General features: G+C 36.4%; 1 protein-coding gene across 1 annotated transcript; it reads right to left on the bottom strand.

Moving 5' to 3' along the window:
• Window positions 1-659: 659 nt before the first annotated feature.
• LOC127624339 (zinc transporter 2-like) lies at window positions 660-16,500 on the bottom strand. The gene is made up of 8 exons (XM_052099125.1): window positions 16,329-16,500; window positions 8,331-8,539; window positions 7,184-7,330; window positions 6,923-7,076; window positions 6,581-6,800; window positions 3,640-3,745; window positions 2,524-2,658; window positions 660-964 (listed from the first exon to the last, which is right to left on the bottom strand). The coding sequence occupies exons 1-8, from the start codon at window positions 16,406-16,408 to the stop codon at window positions 819-821; spliced, it is 1,197 nt and encodes a 398-aa protein (XP_051955085.1). The 5' UTR covers window positions 16,409-16,500; the 3' UTR covers window positions 660-818.
• Between the last annotated feature and the right edge of the window lie 269 nt (window positions 16,501-16,769).

Raw genomic sequence — 16,769 nt, forward strand, 5'->3', positions numbered from 1 at the left:
GCACAGACCATAGCTGGCCAACGCCTGAAGACATGAGTGAATGGCTGAGTTTTGTCACCGCTATTTGTCTTCAAAAGCTAAATGAAACCTTCACTATCACAGCCAGTGAGGGAAAACAGACATCGCTTAAGTTAATCACCTGCTTTCTTGTGTAAATGGCATTGTACCTTCAAGCATTAGTAAGAAATCTTCAACAAAATCCATAATTACACAAGCAGAATCTCTGTTTAAACCCTACAACATGAAGCTGCAGTTTGGCAGACATTCTTATTGATTAGAGAGCCACACTGACAGCAAAGTCTGGCTCGGGCCTAATAAACCCCATTCTAATTGTTTTTTTAAGGAAGTCACGTCAATAGCCATTTTTCACAAGTGCACAGACAGGCAATTACAGTATACTCATGCTGTAATGTATGATGCCAGCCTAGCAAAACCTTGCAAAGCCACAATAAAAAGCTCACAGTGATGCTACCACCCCCTTATATTTACGAGTGGCTGCTCCATTCTGTTTATCTTTGCATATGTGAAGATAGTTCAGATAGTTATGCCAGCAATTTCATTTTTGAAATACTTCATTTTCAAGCTATTCCTTCCAGAAGTATGTGCATTTTTTGACACTGAAGATGGACTTTTATGATGGCACTTTTTATTTCCTTGGTATCAGTTGATAGAAATGCATTTAGCATGCACATATTCATACTGTAGATTATATACATTTGCACAGTGTTTCCATTTTTGGCTTGGACCCTCTGTGAATCTTAATATGTGTGCATATATTTTATTCAGGCAGCCTCCTCTCACCATTACATTTGGAGAAGTTAGTCCATAGGGTCCTGGCACTGGGTGCAGTAGATCATGTCCTCACAATAAGGCTCCACTTGAATGGTTGTGCTGTAAAAGCCAAATTTGGTCTGAAGAAGTTCAGTGGCTTCCTTTAAGACACACTGAGGGTCAGCATCCTCCTCTTCAAGGGAAAAAATAGGACTTAGTTTGGACTTAAAGAGAGAGTTCTCAAAAATGAAAATTCTCTCATTATTTACTCACCCTCATGCCATCCCAGATGTGTATGACTTTCTTTCTTTTGCAGAGCACAAATTCATTTTTTTTAGAAGAAAATATCAGTGAATGGTGACCAGATTTTAAAGCTCCAAAAATCTATTAAGGCAGCATAAAAGTAATCCAGAAGACTCCAGTGGTTAAATCCATGTCTTCAGGTGTGAAATGATAAGTAAGAGTGAGAAACAGATCAATATTGAAGTCCTTTGTTTTACTATAAATCTTCACTTTCACTTTCACATTCTTCTATTTATTTATTTATACATTTTTTGGCAAATCGCATTATCAGTGCATAATGCTACTTACTGGGTAGGGAGGAGAATTTATAGTAAAAAAAAAGGACTTAAATGTTGATCTGTTTCACACCCACACCTATCATATAGCTTCAGAAAACATGGATTAAACCACTCGAATAGTATGGATTACTTTTATGCTGCCTGTATTTGCTTTTTGCTTCAAAGTTTTGAGCACCATTCACTTGCTCTGTATGGACCTACAGAGATGAGATATTCTTCAAAAAATGTCTGTTTGTGTTCTGCACAAGAAGGGAAGTCATATGCATCTATGATGACATACATAAATGATGAGAGAAATTATTATTTTTAAATTTTTTTCCATTCTTTAAATAGAAATGACCAAACCTGTGCTTGAATGTTCATATAGTTTTGCTATATTTATAATGAACATGGAATGCAAAACATTTTAAAGTCATTCTCAGGAAACTGTGCCTTTTGTGCCTAAATTTATGTTTGGAATTTACATAATTATAATTTGTAGAAGTGATTGAGTTAATTCTGGTAGTATCACTCAGTTTTGGTGTGCCTTATTATAAAACTGTGATGGAGAGCCTGTGAATCGGTCTCCATCATTGAATTTTAATGTGTCTAAAGGACTTGTTTTATTCACCCATTTTCAATATTTATTGGGGTTTTATTGTACAAAGTTCTCATTTATCTGGCAAGGTCAATATAATTGTAATCAAATAGAAATGCTGATAAAGAGTACAAAAGACACTTATTTCTGTTTTAACAATGTGGTCAAAATACTTTTACAGCATTTCTTAATCTTGATAAATGTTATTTTCTACTTATACTTTTTTACATTCAAATTTGAATATGTTATCTAACATGAACAAACAATGAAAAATACTATTTAATATATTAGCAATAACCAAGATTAATTAGTGCTTTAAAAAATTGTATTTCATTATATTTACTGTATAATGCATTGACTAATGTTAACGAATAGATCCTAATTGAGCGGTAGCATTATTTGCGTTCCACAAGTCATGGGGACACAAATTGGACAAATCCTCTGAGAATGACCCATTCATGTAGCAGTTATTATCCTAAAGATTCTATGAAATTATCATTTAAATAAAAAACAGACAACAAAAGAAACAATGAGAGAATAAATAAACAACTAAATAAGCATTCTGTGAAGGAAATTATGAATAAATGAACTTACCAATAGCTATGTGAACGGATAGCAGACTCTGGCCTAGGGTAAGAGCCCACAAGTGTAGACTGTGCATGGCCTTCACTGCCTTCAGAGAGAGTAGCACCTCCTTCACTGAATTAAACTCGATACTTTTTGGTGCCCCTGAACACAAATGGATGACAATGACAGCACATGGATTCATTGAGAAATGTATAGATTCACCATATCACTAGCTGACTGTAAACATTTTGTGAAATATATAGGGGAGACTGGGGCTAGTTGTCACACTTTTTATTCTAGCGAATATTTTCAGGTAGGTTTATTTTTGTAGCCACATTACTTAAAGTCTTGGCTACAAAAAAAGCCATTTTCTCCTATTGACTATTATCACCACTGAGTGTTCTCATGCTATATGGGGTAAGTTGTCACTATACATCCTGCCACTAAACCAGTGGTGTAGGTTTCGTGTAAACATTGGAGACATATTCTCCCATCATGACATGTTCCCTAATCACAACAACCAAAACAAAATCTATGCTTCTCTTTAAATCTATACCTGCTTTAAACTGCATTTTATAAGCACATATGAGTTTCAAAACATTTATTAAAACAACAAAAATGGAAAAGGCACTGTACAAAAATATAAAAACTTAGTTTTGGTCAAGAAATATTCTAATTGATAAATTAATGACATTTAAAACACATGTGTCAACATTCCCTGACCTGACTTTCTCCCTTCATAACATAGTTGAACCTTGCCTTAATATATGCCAGTGTAGTTTGATTATGTTTGAGTATTTATCCATGAGCTTTAACATAAATATGATAATAGTAAAGAAAATAAAAAACAAAAAAAGATTCTAATTTAAGAGGCTTTTGAAGTAGGTGTTTGAAACCAACAAATCCTCTGCTAGATAAAACACACTTTTTTACAATTGGACTTTTGACTCCAAATCTTACCGTTATACTGAGATATATCCCTAATGACAACTTGCTCTGATATGCATAAGGTATATACACAAACAAATAAACAAACACACACACACAAATGTATAGACAACTGGCCATTTGCATGCATAATGTGCATTAATGAAAACGTTCAACTGTATTTAATAAGAGTCAGTTATTCAAAGTTAAAATTACCCTCCATGAGAATGCGGAAGACATCTTTCAGGATGGTACTGGTGGTTCCCAGGACGAACAAAGAGAAGAGGAAAGTGCAAATGGGATCGGCTACTTTGTATTCTGGCTGCATTAGAAGGTTGAGAGAGAACAGGAGGTACTGATGCAATGAAGAGCAGAATCAGATGCTTCTGTGCAAAGTGTCAAAATGCATTACACTACAGATTACAGAAGTCACATTCTCCACTGAAGCGCATTCAGGAATCAAGGAAAAACTGCAATGTCCTCTTACTTATCAAGCTTATTCAATTCAATTACTTGTTTGTAAGAGAATGATAAGTTATTGAATATGTTTCCATATACTGATTCAACTATAGTCGCACCATTAACCCTACTATTGCATTCGAAATCTGCATACACCTTTTGCATTCACAGGTCAGTTTTACCCAGTGGATTTTTAAGCTTATAGAACATTCATAATCCAATTGTTTTCATCAAAAACCATATTACAGGTCATTGATAACTTCTTATCTGTTCATACATGTGAAAGAGCTATATTTTTGGCATGTTAACTGAAAAATATAAATGTTATGTATGATGTTTTTATTAAATATACATTAAGTGCAGCTAAACCACTGTGAGACAAGTGAAGATATTTTTAGCAAGGTTATATTAAATCTCATTTGAGTATAACATTGCATTACATTTATAGAAACATTTAAATTGAGAATTTCTAGTAATTATTAACTTTTTAATTACCATTTTAATTAATTACTCAATGCAGCCGAAAAACAACCAAATAATGTTTTTCCAACCAAACAACATCAAAACAATTATGCAACATCTGTTCTTGTATACAATGCTTTTAAACAAAACGTACTTTACTTACTGCATGAACTGCTGAATATTAATGTGTGATTGTGCTGCAAGCTGGTTCGTTATCAGATCAGTCTGTAGAGGGCGGCAGAGTAAAATGTGGACTTTTCTTCCTTCAACCCTCAGTCTTTGTATGCTTGAACTTTTTCTCTTGCCACACATTCTTTTAGGCAGTGTTTCCTTTGATATACTTTATTTGTTATGTTTGTAACATCTGTTTTGTCAGTTCTGTGTGTGAGTGTGCATGTTTGTAAACAAGATGCAGTCCCATTTTTAGACAAAAAAGAAAGTATGGGAAAGAGTTTAAATATAAGTAAAGTACCCCCCCCCCCCCCCCCCTTTTCTCACCAATATGGCATGCCTAACTCCCAATGTGCTCTAGGTCCTCGTGGTGGTGTAGTGACTCGCCTCAATCCGGGTGGCAGAGGACGAATCTCAGTTGCATCCACGTTTGAGACAGCTAATCCGTGCATCTTATCACGTGGCTTGTTGAGCGCGTTACCGCGGAGACCTAGCGCGTGTGGAAGCTTCACGCTATTCTCCACGGCATCTGCGCACAACTCACCACCCACCACCCACCCCACCAAGAGCGAGAACCACATTGTAGCGACCACGAGGAGGTTAACCCAACATGACTCTAACCATCCTATGAAAAAGGTTTTTAAAATTATGAATTACCTCTACCAGGTCAAAAATTACCCGAACACAATTGGAAAAAATGTATAAATACAGCATTTTAAGACTAAACTAAAGACACACACAATCTTTAAAGTGATATTTACATAAAAATCTCAATTCTGCTAAGGGGATTGTTCAACAGAAATGTTTTATTCTCATCATTAATTCACCCTCATGCAATCCCAGATGTGTATGACTTTCTTTGTTCAGCAGAACACAAACAAAGATTTTTAGAAGAATATCTCTGCTCTTTAGGTCCGTTCAATTCAAGTGAATTGTGATCAGACTTTGTAGCTCCAAAGATACCATAAAGGAAACACAGAAGTAATCCATAAGACTCCAGTGGTTAAATCAATATATTCAGAAGAGATATAATAGATGTGGGTGAGAAACAGACCAACATTTAAGTCTTTTTTTTACTCTAAATCTCCACTTTAACTTTACATCTGAAAGTGAAAGTTGAAGTGGATATTTAGAGTAAAAAAATTATAATATTATATTGCTTTAAAATATGGATGTAAACACTCGAGTGAAATTGATAATTTTTTAGGGCTGTCGATTTAAGTGCGATGAATTTTATTACAAATAATGCATTAAAAACATTTACGCAATTAATCGCAATGCCCCCGGACCGTAATAGGGATTGTAGTACCACCTGTTTACTCCAGAGGGCAGTAAATGAAACTTGAAGCTGCATGGGCAACGCACAGTTTATACAGTGAACAAAACAACCCTTCAGCAGACAGCACAACACGAACATGTGTTACATTCTTGCGTTCAAAACATTTGATGGAGCACAAATTCGAACTAAGGGATCTCAATATATTTAACTTGACACAGTGAATTAAAATGTTTATGTTTATGACCTTAATGCACCCAAGGCATTGCGTCATAAATATATATATATATATATATATATATATATATATATATATATATATATATATATATATATATATATATATATATATATTTTATTTTATGTTTTTTATTTTATTTAAAGATATCTATGTATGATTATTTCATCATTATATATTGAATTATTGTTATATGGGGGGCTTATATACAAATATTTGTATATGCGATTAATTTTGATAATTAATCGGGACACCATGTAATTAATTCCATTAAATATTTTAATTGATTGACAGCCCTGATATTTTTGTTTCTTTATGTGATTTTTGGAGCTACAAAGGTAGTCACCATTCTTTTCATTAATTCACTGCATTTTTTTTCCCATACAATAAAAGTGAATAGTGACCAAGTCTAACATCAGATTTTGTGTTCCACGGAAGAAAGAAAGTCATACAGGATTGGAATGTAATGATTGTGAGTAATTGATGACAGTATTTTCACTTTTGGGTGAACAATCCCTTTAAAGTTTTTAGTATTAAATATATCAATTTACCCTGAAGTAGATTATAATGGCTGCCACCATCACTCCAAAGCTCTGTAACAGATCTCCCAAAACATGAATAAATGCTGCTCTGACACTGGTGTTCCCATGACTATCAAGGAGGCTGTGGGAGTGGCCATGGCCCACTGGGCTCATCCCATTCTCATCAATCTTGTGGTAACCTGAACCGTGACTGTGAAAAGTTGTGGAATGGTGTAGAATATATGCCATTCTGTAATATAAAGCAATCAAAATCATATTAATTTAACACAAGATTCTTGTTGAATCTCTTTCGAAAAAAGCTGTTGGTGGAAACTAATTTCTAGCTTAGGAAAGCAAATTCGGTCTACTCACATAATGTTGACCACAACAGCACAACCAGAGGTTACAACCATCACATGGCCATCGATCTCATAATCATTTTTAACAATCCTCTCAATAGCGAGGTACACCAACACCCCAGTCACGATCCAGATGGACATTACAGATATCAGTGCTCCCAGAATCTCTGTGAATTCAAATGAGACAAATATGGTGTTCTATCGAAGTGGGATGTAACAGTGAATTGATGTGAACCATATGGTCTGGTTTCCTGACAATCTAGGCGGATCTCACCTGATCTGTGCCAGCCAAAGTTCATTGTCTTTGTGGCTGGTCTTGAGGAGATCCACAGTGAGAAAAGACTGACCATCATACTGCCAAAATCAGTCAGAAGGTGGGCAGCATCGGTCATGATGGCCAGACTGTGTGCTAGATAGCCACCTGTATAGAAAGAACAGCAGAAAATGGGAAGTGAGTTACTATGAGAGAAGTCAACAGATGGTGTGTGGTTGAGCCAATGTAGCTGAGTCGGGCTGCTTGGGATACTCAAACAAACAGAGCCACATTTTTTTAATCTAACAGAAAAATCACCCTACAAATGGTTACTTAGAGTTGTCTCTGAATTTTAGCTGGGATATGAGAAAATATTTTAACAAAAATGACACACCTCAGCTTTAAGGTCTAATTTGTTATGGGGATTTTTAGAAAGCTTACATAGCATATTCTTTGGTTTAAAAAGAGAGGGTGACTCACAATTACTTTAAAGTTGTGTCCCTGCATGTTGAGTGCTTATTTGAAAGAAAAAGTGCTGTACAGGCTGAATAAAACAGAGAAAAAGTCTGCTTATCGCTATTTAATAGATGAGTCAAGGATTGGTTTTGGTCCAGCATCTTCAAGTAATTTGCACCACAATGGCAAATTGCTTAATGTACTTGAAGTTGCAAACAGAGCATTTATCTTGTTGAAAACAACTTTGTACTCAAGTACAAAGCAAAATAAAAGCTTTCAAATTCTGTTTCATTTATAAGGGTATTGGCTCAACTGAAGATAAGCTTTTTTTATGCATGTTTAAATGATTTTAATGTTATTAATTCACTTAATCTCATCTGTGTAAATTTATATTACAACTTACAACTACAAGCCCATTCACTTCAACTGTAAGTGCCATTTTATTACAGAGACTTACAGAGGCTGTTTTTTAAATAAACAAGATACAAGAGATGAAATAACCAATTTCTAACCAATATTATGCCACAAATGCTGTGGATTGAGCTTAACTTTATATTGAACCTAAAATATTTATTTACACCAATTTAGAAATTTGAAAACATTCTCTACAGATTCTTACTTTTAACTTTAACCAAGATTTTAAAATCTTGGCTCCCAGTTTAATCATTCCAATAAACCCCATGCTTTCCCTGAAGAGGGACCAAGTTCTTACCTATAACCTCTCCAATCATGAAAACCAGACAGACTATGGAGGCAATGTAGAGTTTCTTCTTTGCTATGAGTTTCTCATGACTCTCCTCATATATTGCTTTATTTCCATGGCAATGAGTTCCAACAGTCCTCTTCAGTTCTATAGCACCAGCCATATCACCATTTCCCAAAGGCAGGTTTGGGCAACTCTCTTTGGAACCTGAGAATTCACTGAGAACAAAGTAGGAGACATGCAGTTTCAAGTACAGCTTTTTCATTTAACTGATGTTTTAATCTGTATAACATGTAAATTAGTCCTTACACATACAGATAAACGTTTGTGGTTGCTATGTAGCTGAAAATGTTGCAGCACCATATCATGCAAATGGATCATTCAAGGACATAGGTCCTTTGTCCAGTTCAACAAATGTGATTTTTATCACCTCCGCTCATTTCTATAAGACTTTAAGCATTTTACCAGACAAAGAATGCCTTTATTATAAGTTTTTCATAAATTATTACAGATAATTGACAGCGTTGATGGCAGCAGTTTTCTTTTGTCTTAGACTTAGTAATTTCTAACCTTGTGCTCATGGTCATGACATTATACAAGGCCCTTATTTGAAAGAATTTAATGTTGATATTTGTACAAATATACAGTTTCCAATGATCAGTTGTTTACTTAAAAAAAGCATGATGAAGTTTGACATTTATGACAATTTAAGAATGTCCCCTCAAGACAAACCTAGCAAAAAATTAAATAAAGTTAGAAAATAAGCAAAGACATCAGGTCCAATGCTAGCTATAGGCAGACTAGGCAATTCCCCTAATCTGCCTTGTCTCCTCCCGTGAGACCCCCCTCCCCATACAAGAATATGTGAGGAACACAATCATATTATTATTTTTTTCTGAGAGTTGCAGTTTCACTTCAGAAGCTATATGAGTGGTGTGGGTGAGAAACAGACCAATATTTAAGTCCTTTTTTAATAAAAATCTACTCTTTCACACGGTGGAGATTTATAGCCTTGTTGTCATTCCTATAAAAAAATCAAAGATGGCGGTGCTGTGAATAAGGTTTATGTGAAGCAAAGTTAAAGAAGATGCAAATGACACGTCCACTGAGATGCAAATGACACGTTCAGTGAGACGCAAAAAAAAAATTAGGGTGAGACGCAAAAGACGCATTCAGTCTGACGCAAACGACACGTACAGTGAGATTCAGACAACATGTTCAGTGAGACACAAATGACATGTGCAGTGAGATGCAGATGACATGTTCACTGAGACACAAAAGACATGTTCAGTGAGACGCAAATTGACAGGTACAGTGAGACACAAAAGACAGGTACAGTGAGACGCAAAAGACACGTTAAGGGAGACACAAAAGACACGTTCAGTGAGACGCAGTTGACACGTTCAGTGAGACGCAAATTGCAGGTACAGTGAGGCGCAAAAGACAGGTACAGTGAGACGCAAAAGACACATTAAGGGAGACACAAAAGACACGTTCAGTGAGACGCAGTTGACACGTTCAGTGAGACGCAAATGGCAGGTACAGTGAGGCGCAAAAGACACGTTCAGTGAGACGCAAAAGACACATTAAGGGAGACACAAAAGACACATTCAGTGAGACACAAAAGACACGTTCAGTGAGACGCAAAAGACACATTCAGTGAGATGCAAAAGATGCATTCAGTGAGACGGAAAAGACATGTTCAGTGAGACGCAAAAGACACGTTCAGTGAGATGGAAAAGACATGCTCAGTGAGACACAAAAGAAATGTTCAGTGAGACGCAGACGACACATTCAGTGAGACGCAAATGACAGGTACAGTGAGACGCAAAAGACACATTCAGTGAAATGCAAACGACATGTTCGATGAAACACAAACGACACATTCAGTGAGATGCAAAAGACACATTAAGGGAGACACAAAAGACACGTTCAGTGAGATGCAAAAGACACATTCAGTGAGAAGCAAAAGACACGTTCAGTGAGACGGAAAAGACACATTCAGTGAGACACAAAAGACAAGTTCAGTGAGATGGAAAAGACATGTTCAGTGAGACACAAAAGACATGTTTAGTGAGACACAGATGACACATTCAGTAAGACGCAGATGACATTTCAGTGAGACGCAAGTGGTGCATTCAGTGAGACACAAAAGACACGTTAAGGAAGACGCAAACGACACATTCAGTGAAATGCAAAGGATACGTTTAGTGTGACGCAAAAGACACGTTCAGTGAGACGCAGGTGGCATTTCAGTGAGACGCAAGTGGTGCGTTCAGTGAGACACAAAAGACACGTTAAGGGAGATGCAAAAGACATGTTCTGTGAGACACAAAAGACATGTTCAGTGAGATGGAAAAGACATGTTCAGTGAGACGCAAAAGACACGTTCAGTGAGACACAAGAGTCAAGTTCAGTAAGACACCAAAGACATGTTCAGTGAGACACAGATGACATGTTCAGTGTGACGCAGACGGCATGTTCAGTGAGACGCAAGTGATATGTTCAGTGAGACACAAAAGACACGTTTAGGGAGATGTAAAAGACACGTTAAGGGAGACATAAAAGACACATTCAGTGAGACGCTAAATACACGTTCAGTAAGACGCAAAAGACATGTTAAGGGAGACACAAAAGGCACATTCACTGAGACGCTAAAAAGACACGTTCAGTAAGACGCAAAAGACATGTTAAGGGAGATGCAAACGGCATATTCAGTGAAATGCAAACGGCACGTTCAGTGAGACACAAAAGACTGTTAAGGGAGACGCAAAAGACACGTTCAGTGAGATGCAGATGGCACATTCAGTGAGACACAGACGACATGTTCAGTGAGATGCAAGTGATGCGTTCAGTGAGACACAAAAGACTGTTAAGGGAGACGCAAAAGACACATTCAGTGAAACGCAAAGGACATATTTAGTGAGACGTAAAAGACACGTTCTGTGAGACGCAAACATCACTTTCAGTTAGATGCCGGCAACATGTTCAGTGAGACGCAAGTGATGCGTTCATTGAGACACAGAAGACACGTTTAGGGAGATGCAAAAGACAAGTTAAGGGAGACGCAAAAGACACGTTCAGTGAGATGCAAAAGACACGTTCGGTGAGATGCAAAAGACACGTTCAGTGAGATGCAAAAGACACGTTCAGTGAGACGCAGGTGGCATTTCAGTGAGACGCAAGTGGTGCGTTCAGTGAGACACAAAAGACACGTTAAGGGAGATGCAAAAGACATGTTCTGTGAGACACAAAAGACATGTTCAGTGAGATGGAAAAGACATGTTCAGTGAGACGCAAAAGACACGTTCAGTGTGACGCAGACGGCATGTTCAGTGAGACGCAAGTGATGTGTTCAGTGAGACACAAAAGACACGTTTAGGGAGATGTAAAAGACACGTTAAGGGAGACATAAAAGACACATTCAGTGAGACGCTAAATACACGTTCAGTAAGACGCAAAAGACATGTTAAGGGAGACACAAAAGGCACATTCACTGAGACGCTAAAAAGACACGTTCAGTAAGACGCAAAAGACATGTTAAGGGAGATGCAAACGGCATATTCAGTGAAATGCAAACGGCACGTTCAGTGAGACACAAAAGACTGTTAAGGGAGACGCAAAAGACACGTTCAGTGAGATGCAGATGGCACATTCAGTGAGACACAGACGACATGTTCAGTGAGATGCAAGTGATGCGTTCAGTGAGACACAAAAGACTGTTAAGGGAGACGCAAAAGACACATTCAGTGAAACGCAAAGGACATATTTAGTGAGACGTAAAAGACACGTTCTGTGAGACGCAAACATCACTTTCAGTTAGATGCCGGCAACATGTTCAGTGAGACGCAAGTGATGCGTTCATTGAGACACAGAAGACACGTTTAGGGAGATGCAAAAGACAAGTTAAGGGAGACGCAAAAGACACGTTCAGTGAGATGCAAAAGACACGTTCAGTGAGATGCAAAAGACACGTTCAGTGAGACGCAAAAGACACGTTAAGGGAGATGCAAAAGACACGTTCGGTGAGATGCAAAAGACACGTTCGGTGAGATGCAAAAGACACGTTCAGTGAGATGCAAAAGACACGTTCAGTGAGACGCAAAAGACATGTTCAGTGAGACACAAAAGACACGTTCAGTGAGACTCAAAAGACACGTTAAGGGAGATGCAAAAGGCACATTCAGTGAGACGTAAAAGACACTTTTAGTGAGACATAAAAGACACGTTAAGGGAGATGCAAAAGGCACATTCAGTGAGACACAAATGACACGTTCAGTGAGACATAAAAGACACGTTAAGGTAGATGCAAAGGACTCTTTCAGTTAGACGAGTGACCCTGCATTTCAAATGGCATAAATCAGGGCCAGATCTAGAGGGTGCTGGGGTGGGCTTTACCGCCTAAATTATCCCTCTGCTCTAGATGAAGTGGAATATTTACCTTGAAACAACTGAAACCAACACTGAATCTTTTTGTTTGCCAGTAAAAAAGAAAGCCTTTATTAAACTCAAACACTGCATGTGCAGCTTTTAAAGGACTCTGTACTGCAGGAAAATACATTTCCACCATAAAGAAAATCATAACAGTGCACAAGAAAATAACATGTTTTGACATTGCATGTACCGTGGTACTACTCTGGTATTTTAAAAAAAATGACACTTGACACCATAAAGAAAGAAAAAAGGTTAATTTTTATTGTTGTGTTTCAAAAATTGCCAAATAATGTTAACATAAAGAATGTGCTTCATGTAGTAACATCTAAATGAACTGGTTATTAATTAAACATCATTATTAAACACTATAGAATAAACCTAAATACAAGGTTAAACTAACAAAACGAATTTAAGGATTAGATCAGGTGGCTCCTTACCTCCAACTGCAGATTACCACTTTTTTACAGTGAATAAATAACAGTAAAAGCTGAGCCAGCTATTTGTCTTTAAAACCATTATCTAAACATGATAATGGTAAACACAAAAGGCACCCGTTCAATAATTATAAAAAAAATTAAAACGTAAAAATACGCACTAGTGTCTTACTTGAAGCACATAGGGTTTTTCTCATGTCATAAGGATATAGATCAGACTGAATCGGCTGACTTGGCCGTTTCGGGCCATTCTGTCTTGTGTGTTGATGAGAGAGTCGCTATGATGGGGCTAATGGGGCGGAAAGCGCAATCTCGCTGCGCATGAGATAACCAGGCTACTGTGGCGCGCGGCTGCAGAAAGGACGCGGTCGAGTGGAACACAGCGTCTGTTTAATCACCCCACCGGGACACAGACATGATACGGTGGCTGCTATTTTTTATTATTATTATTATTTCTTTATTTGAATTATTGAATAGTTATATATAATTGAATTATATATAGCTTATATGTATTTAGGACATTCATTTGACTATTATTTAAAAATAAAACTATCGTACTCACAATAGGGCATATCTCCATTACGTGCAAGTTAAAAGAAAACACAACGCAGAACTGAGATGCCTTGTCCGTGTTTATTGCCATTAATGTGCAACCGATCACATACCCTACTGTAATAAGCTTATTTTTCTTTCTTTTTAAAGAAAGAGCAGAAAAATACTTTTGATGTGTGGAATAGAGTTGACCATTTACAGCCATGCTTATTTCCCTCACTATTTTTACAAGACACTACAACTCCATCCTCTAAAACTATCAAGTCTAGGATACTCTCTCCTCTATTTGTACAGTAACCCAAATAGATTGTTTGGTACCTGTTAAATCCATTAAATATTTTCTTTTCTGCAGTTAAAATACATGCACAGATGTTTACAGTTTTACCGAAAGCAGTACAGATTTGAGTCTCATCTGCTCAGAAGGAAACATGATTTCGGTCCTGTGGCAATGCAGTGGCGCATGAAATCAAATCTAAAATCATTATACACGCAATTGGATAAGTACTTTGTAATTTGTAATTTTTTTTAAATGTAATGCCTTGATTGTGCATTTTTATAGTATTAATGCTATATGAAAATTACGTAAAATTTAAAACAAAATCTTTCTATTAAAAAAATGAATAAATATACTATTAACAGATTACAATAATAACAACACCAACACCAATATTATTCTTGAAATAACTGGATATTTATAAGACACATTATAAGAGATATTGCAAAATGATGAATGCTCAAAGCTGTGATAAGACATCTCAGACCTAAAAAGCCTTAGTAGGGAAAGGTGAATTCACTGAGATGATGGTGACAATACAGCTGCATTAAATATGTATCAAAAGCCATTGTAAATTACAAAACTGTTTGCTTTGCACTGGTAAAAAGCTTGCATTGCAAGAAACAGCAAACATGGTACATTTTCAGCCAATATAACAGGATGCTGCCCATGGTTACAATGTCTAATTCAGTAATAACGTCCAGGACAATCACTATCTCAGCTATTCTTTTTTAATGTCCCTCAACATTTTTTCAGGTGACTTACTGGTTCCATCCTCTGAAATAACAGCCTTGTTGTTAATGTATTGTGTCACTAAGCTAAAAGTGACTATAGATTGTTCTTTATATCTTGGTTAAAAAAAAAAAAGCAGTAAAAAAAGCTTTTGCCACATCAATTCAATCCTGCATTTCATGAGCTTTCCACAACACACACCAGCTAATGCAAAATAGTAAGCTACTCATTGCAATATCCTGCACACAACAGCAATATTACTTACAAGGCAAAATAACTCAAACCTAATCGGCAATTGAACAATGATCTATCTACACATCATCAGATTGCCCCTGCTGAGCTCTACTTTACCGCACGGGCAGTTTGCCAAATAAGTTCTAATTAAGCATTTCTTTTAATAACTGCTGTTCCAAATTGTGCTGTCACACTTACTACACTTGTACATTTCAAACTTATCATTGATGTAATAATAAGTGTAGCTGTATATTTTGGTACTGTTCGTGACACATTGTTTATAAAATTCGTTAAATTCATGATAAATACTGACGAGTTTTAGTTCTAACTAATTTAGACCTTTGGTTTTTGGTCTGAATTTTACTTAATTGGTTCAAAAATGTCCTTCCATCTGTCTAATAATGAGTACCCATATATGTATATTTGCTGCGATTTTATGAGTTGGAACATGTGATTTATGCTCGTCACATTAACGCCTCGCGTGTATCTGTCCATGGTCCTGAAATTACTATATCTCTCTCTGAACTTGCTTTTAGGAAAATATGAGAGCTAAGTTGATGAAGAAACAAGAATGCAGAAATCTAGTGCAACTTTAAAGCGTAAACATTATTAATTTTATTGTAACTAAGTTAGATTTGTGTTTGTCATATAAGAATCAAAATGAGAGCAAGAAAAAAATCTTTTTTATTTGCATGCAATGACAGAAATCGTATGCCATTTCGGTTAAGAAAGTTGAAATACAATTGTATTCTTTATAAACTCTCTGTTCTTTAATGATGAAGTCACCATCATCATGAAATTATATCTTATGTAACTGCCATACATAAAGACCAAACAGTCATATGTAGGTAACGCTCAGCCTTGTGCTCTTTGAAGTTCCCTAAGGCCATTAGTCACATGTTTGTCCGAAACGAACTGAACCTTAAAAATATAAGCATCTCACATCTGCTTAAGAGAATCGAGTTATGGGCTGTTCATAGAAGACACGTGTGGCATCATAATGAATTGCTGTTGTGAGTTTAAAAAATTCAACTCAAATAGGCCTACATCAAAATTCATATCAGACTGTGCAAGTCTGTCATTTTGTAAAGGCTTATAACGCAGAATGATTTAACCTCTTTGTTTTGGTAAATATTTTAATTTGTATTATTACTATAATAATGATAATGATAGTTGTTATTATGATTTTATTTTTAAATAGGCTATATATAAGCGCTGAAAATATATAAAAAAGATACTAATTAAGAAGGAATAATTTTCCATTAGCCTAATAATTGTGCTCAAATAAAATATCCCCAATGAAAAAAAGAAAAGAAAAGAAAGCAGCAGTGAATAACCTATGCTTACCTGTTTATCTTTAAGGAGTATATTTTGGCATTTTTTTCGTTGATAAGATGCGATTTCTCTGAAGTCGGTGGAGGATCCATGGTCCTGTGCAGCCTCAGTGGCCAGTGAAAAAATTAATAAACAATTCGCAGTTAATATGAAAAACTATGTTTTTAATTAGACAGTAAAATATTCTTCCAGGCCATTTTCAAAGGACACAAGAAATGAGTGAAAACACTCATTGCAAGTCCAGAGTCATAGAAAAGAGAAAAGGCGGTGTGCATTCAGTAATTCCGAGGCTGTGTGCGGAGCCGGCAAACTTGGTTGTGGATGAGATCAGAAGGATGTGGTGCAGAAGCCTCAGCAGTCCAGTTAGCGAATTTCACGAATGCTACTATTGGGAAGGCACAATTATTCACATTCATTAGACGAGCCTTCTCCATTAGAAAGGTAAGCGAGCAA

Source organism: Xyrauchen texanus, chromosome 30, assembly GCF_025860055.1.
Source record: "Xyrauchen texanus isolate HMW12.3.18 chromosome 30, RBS_HiC_50CHRs, whole genome shotgun sequence".
Taxonomy (NCBI): domain Eukaryota; kingdom Metazoa; phylum Chordata; class Actinopteri; order Cypriniformes; family Catostomidae; genus Xyrauchen; species Xyrauchen texanus.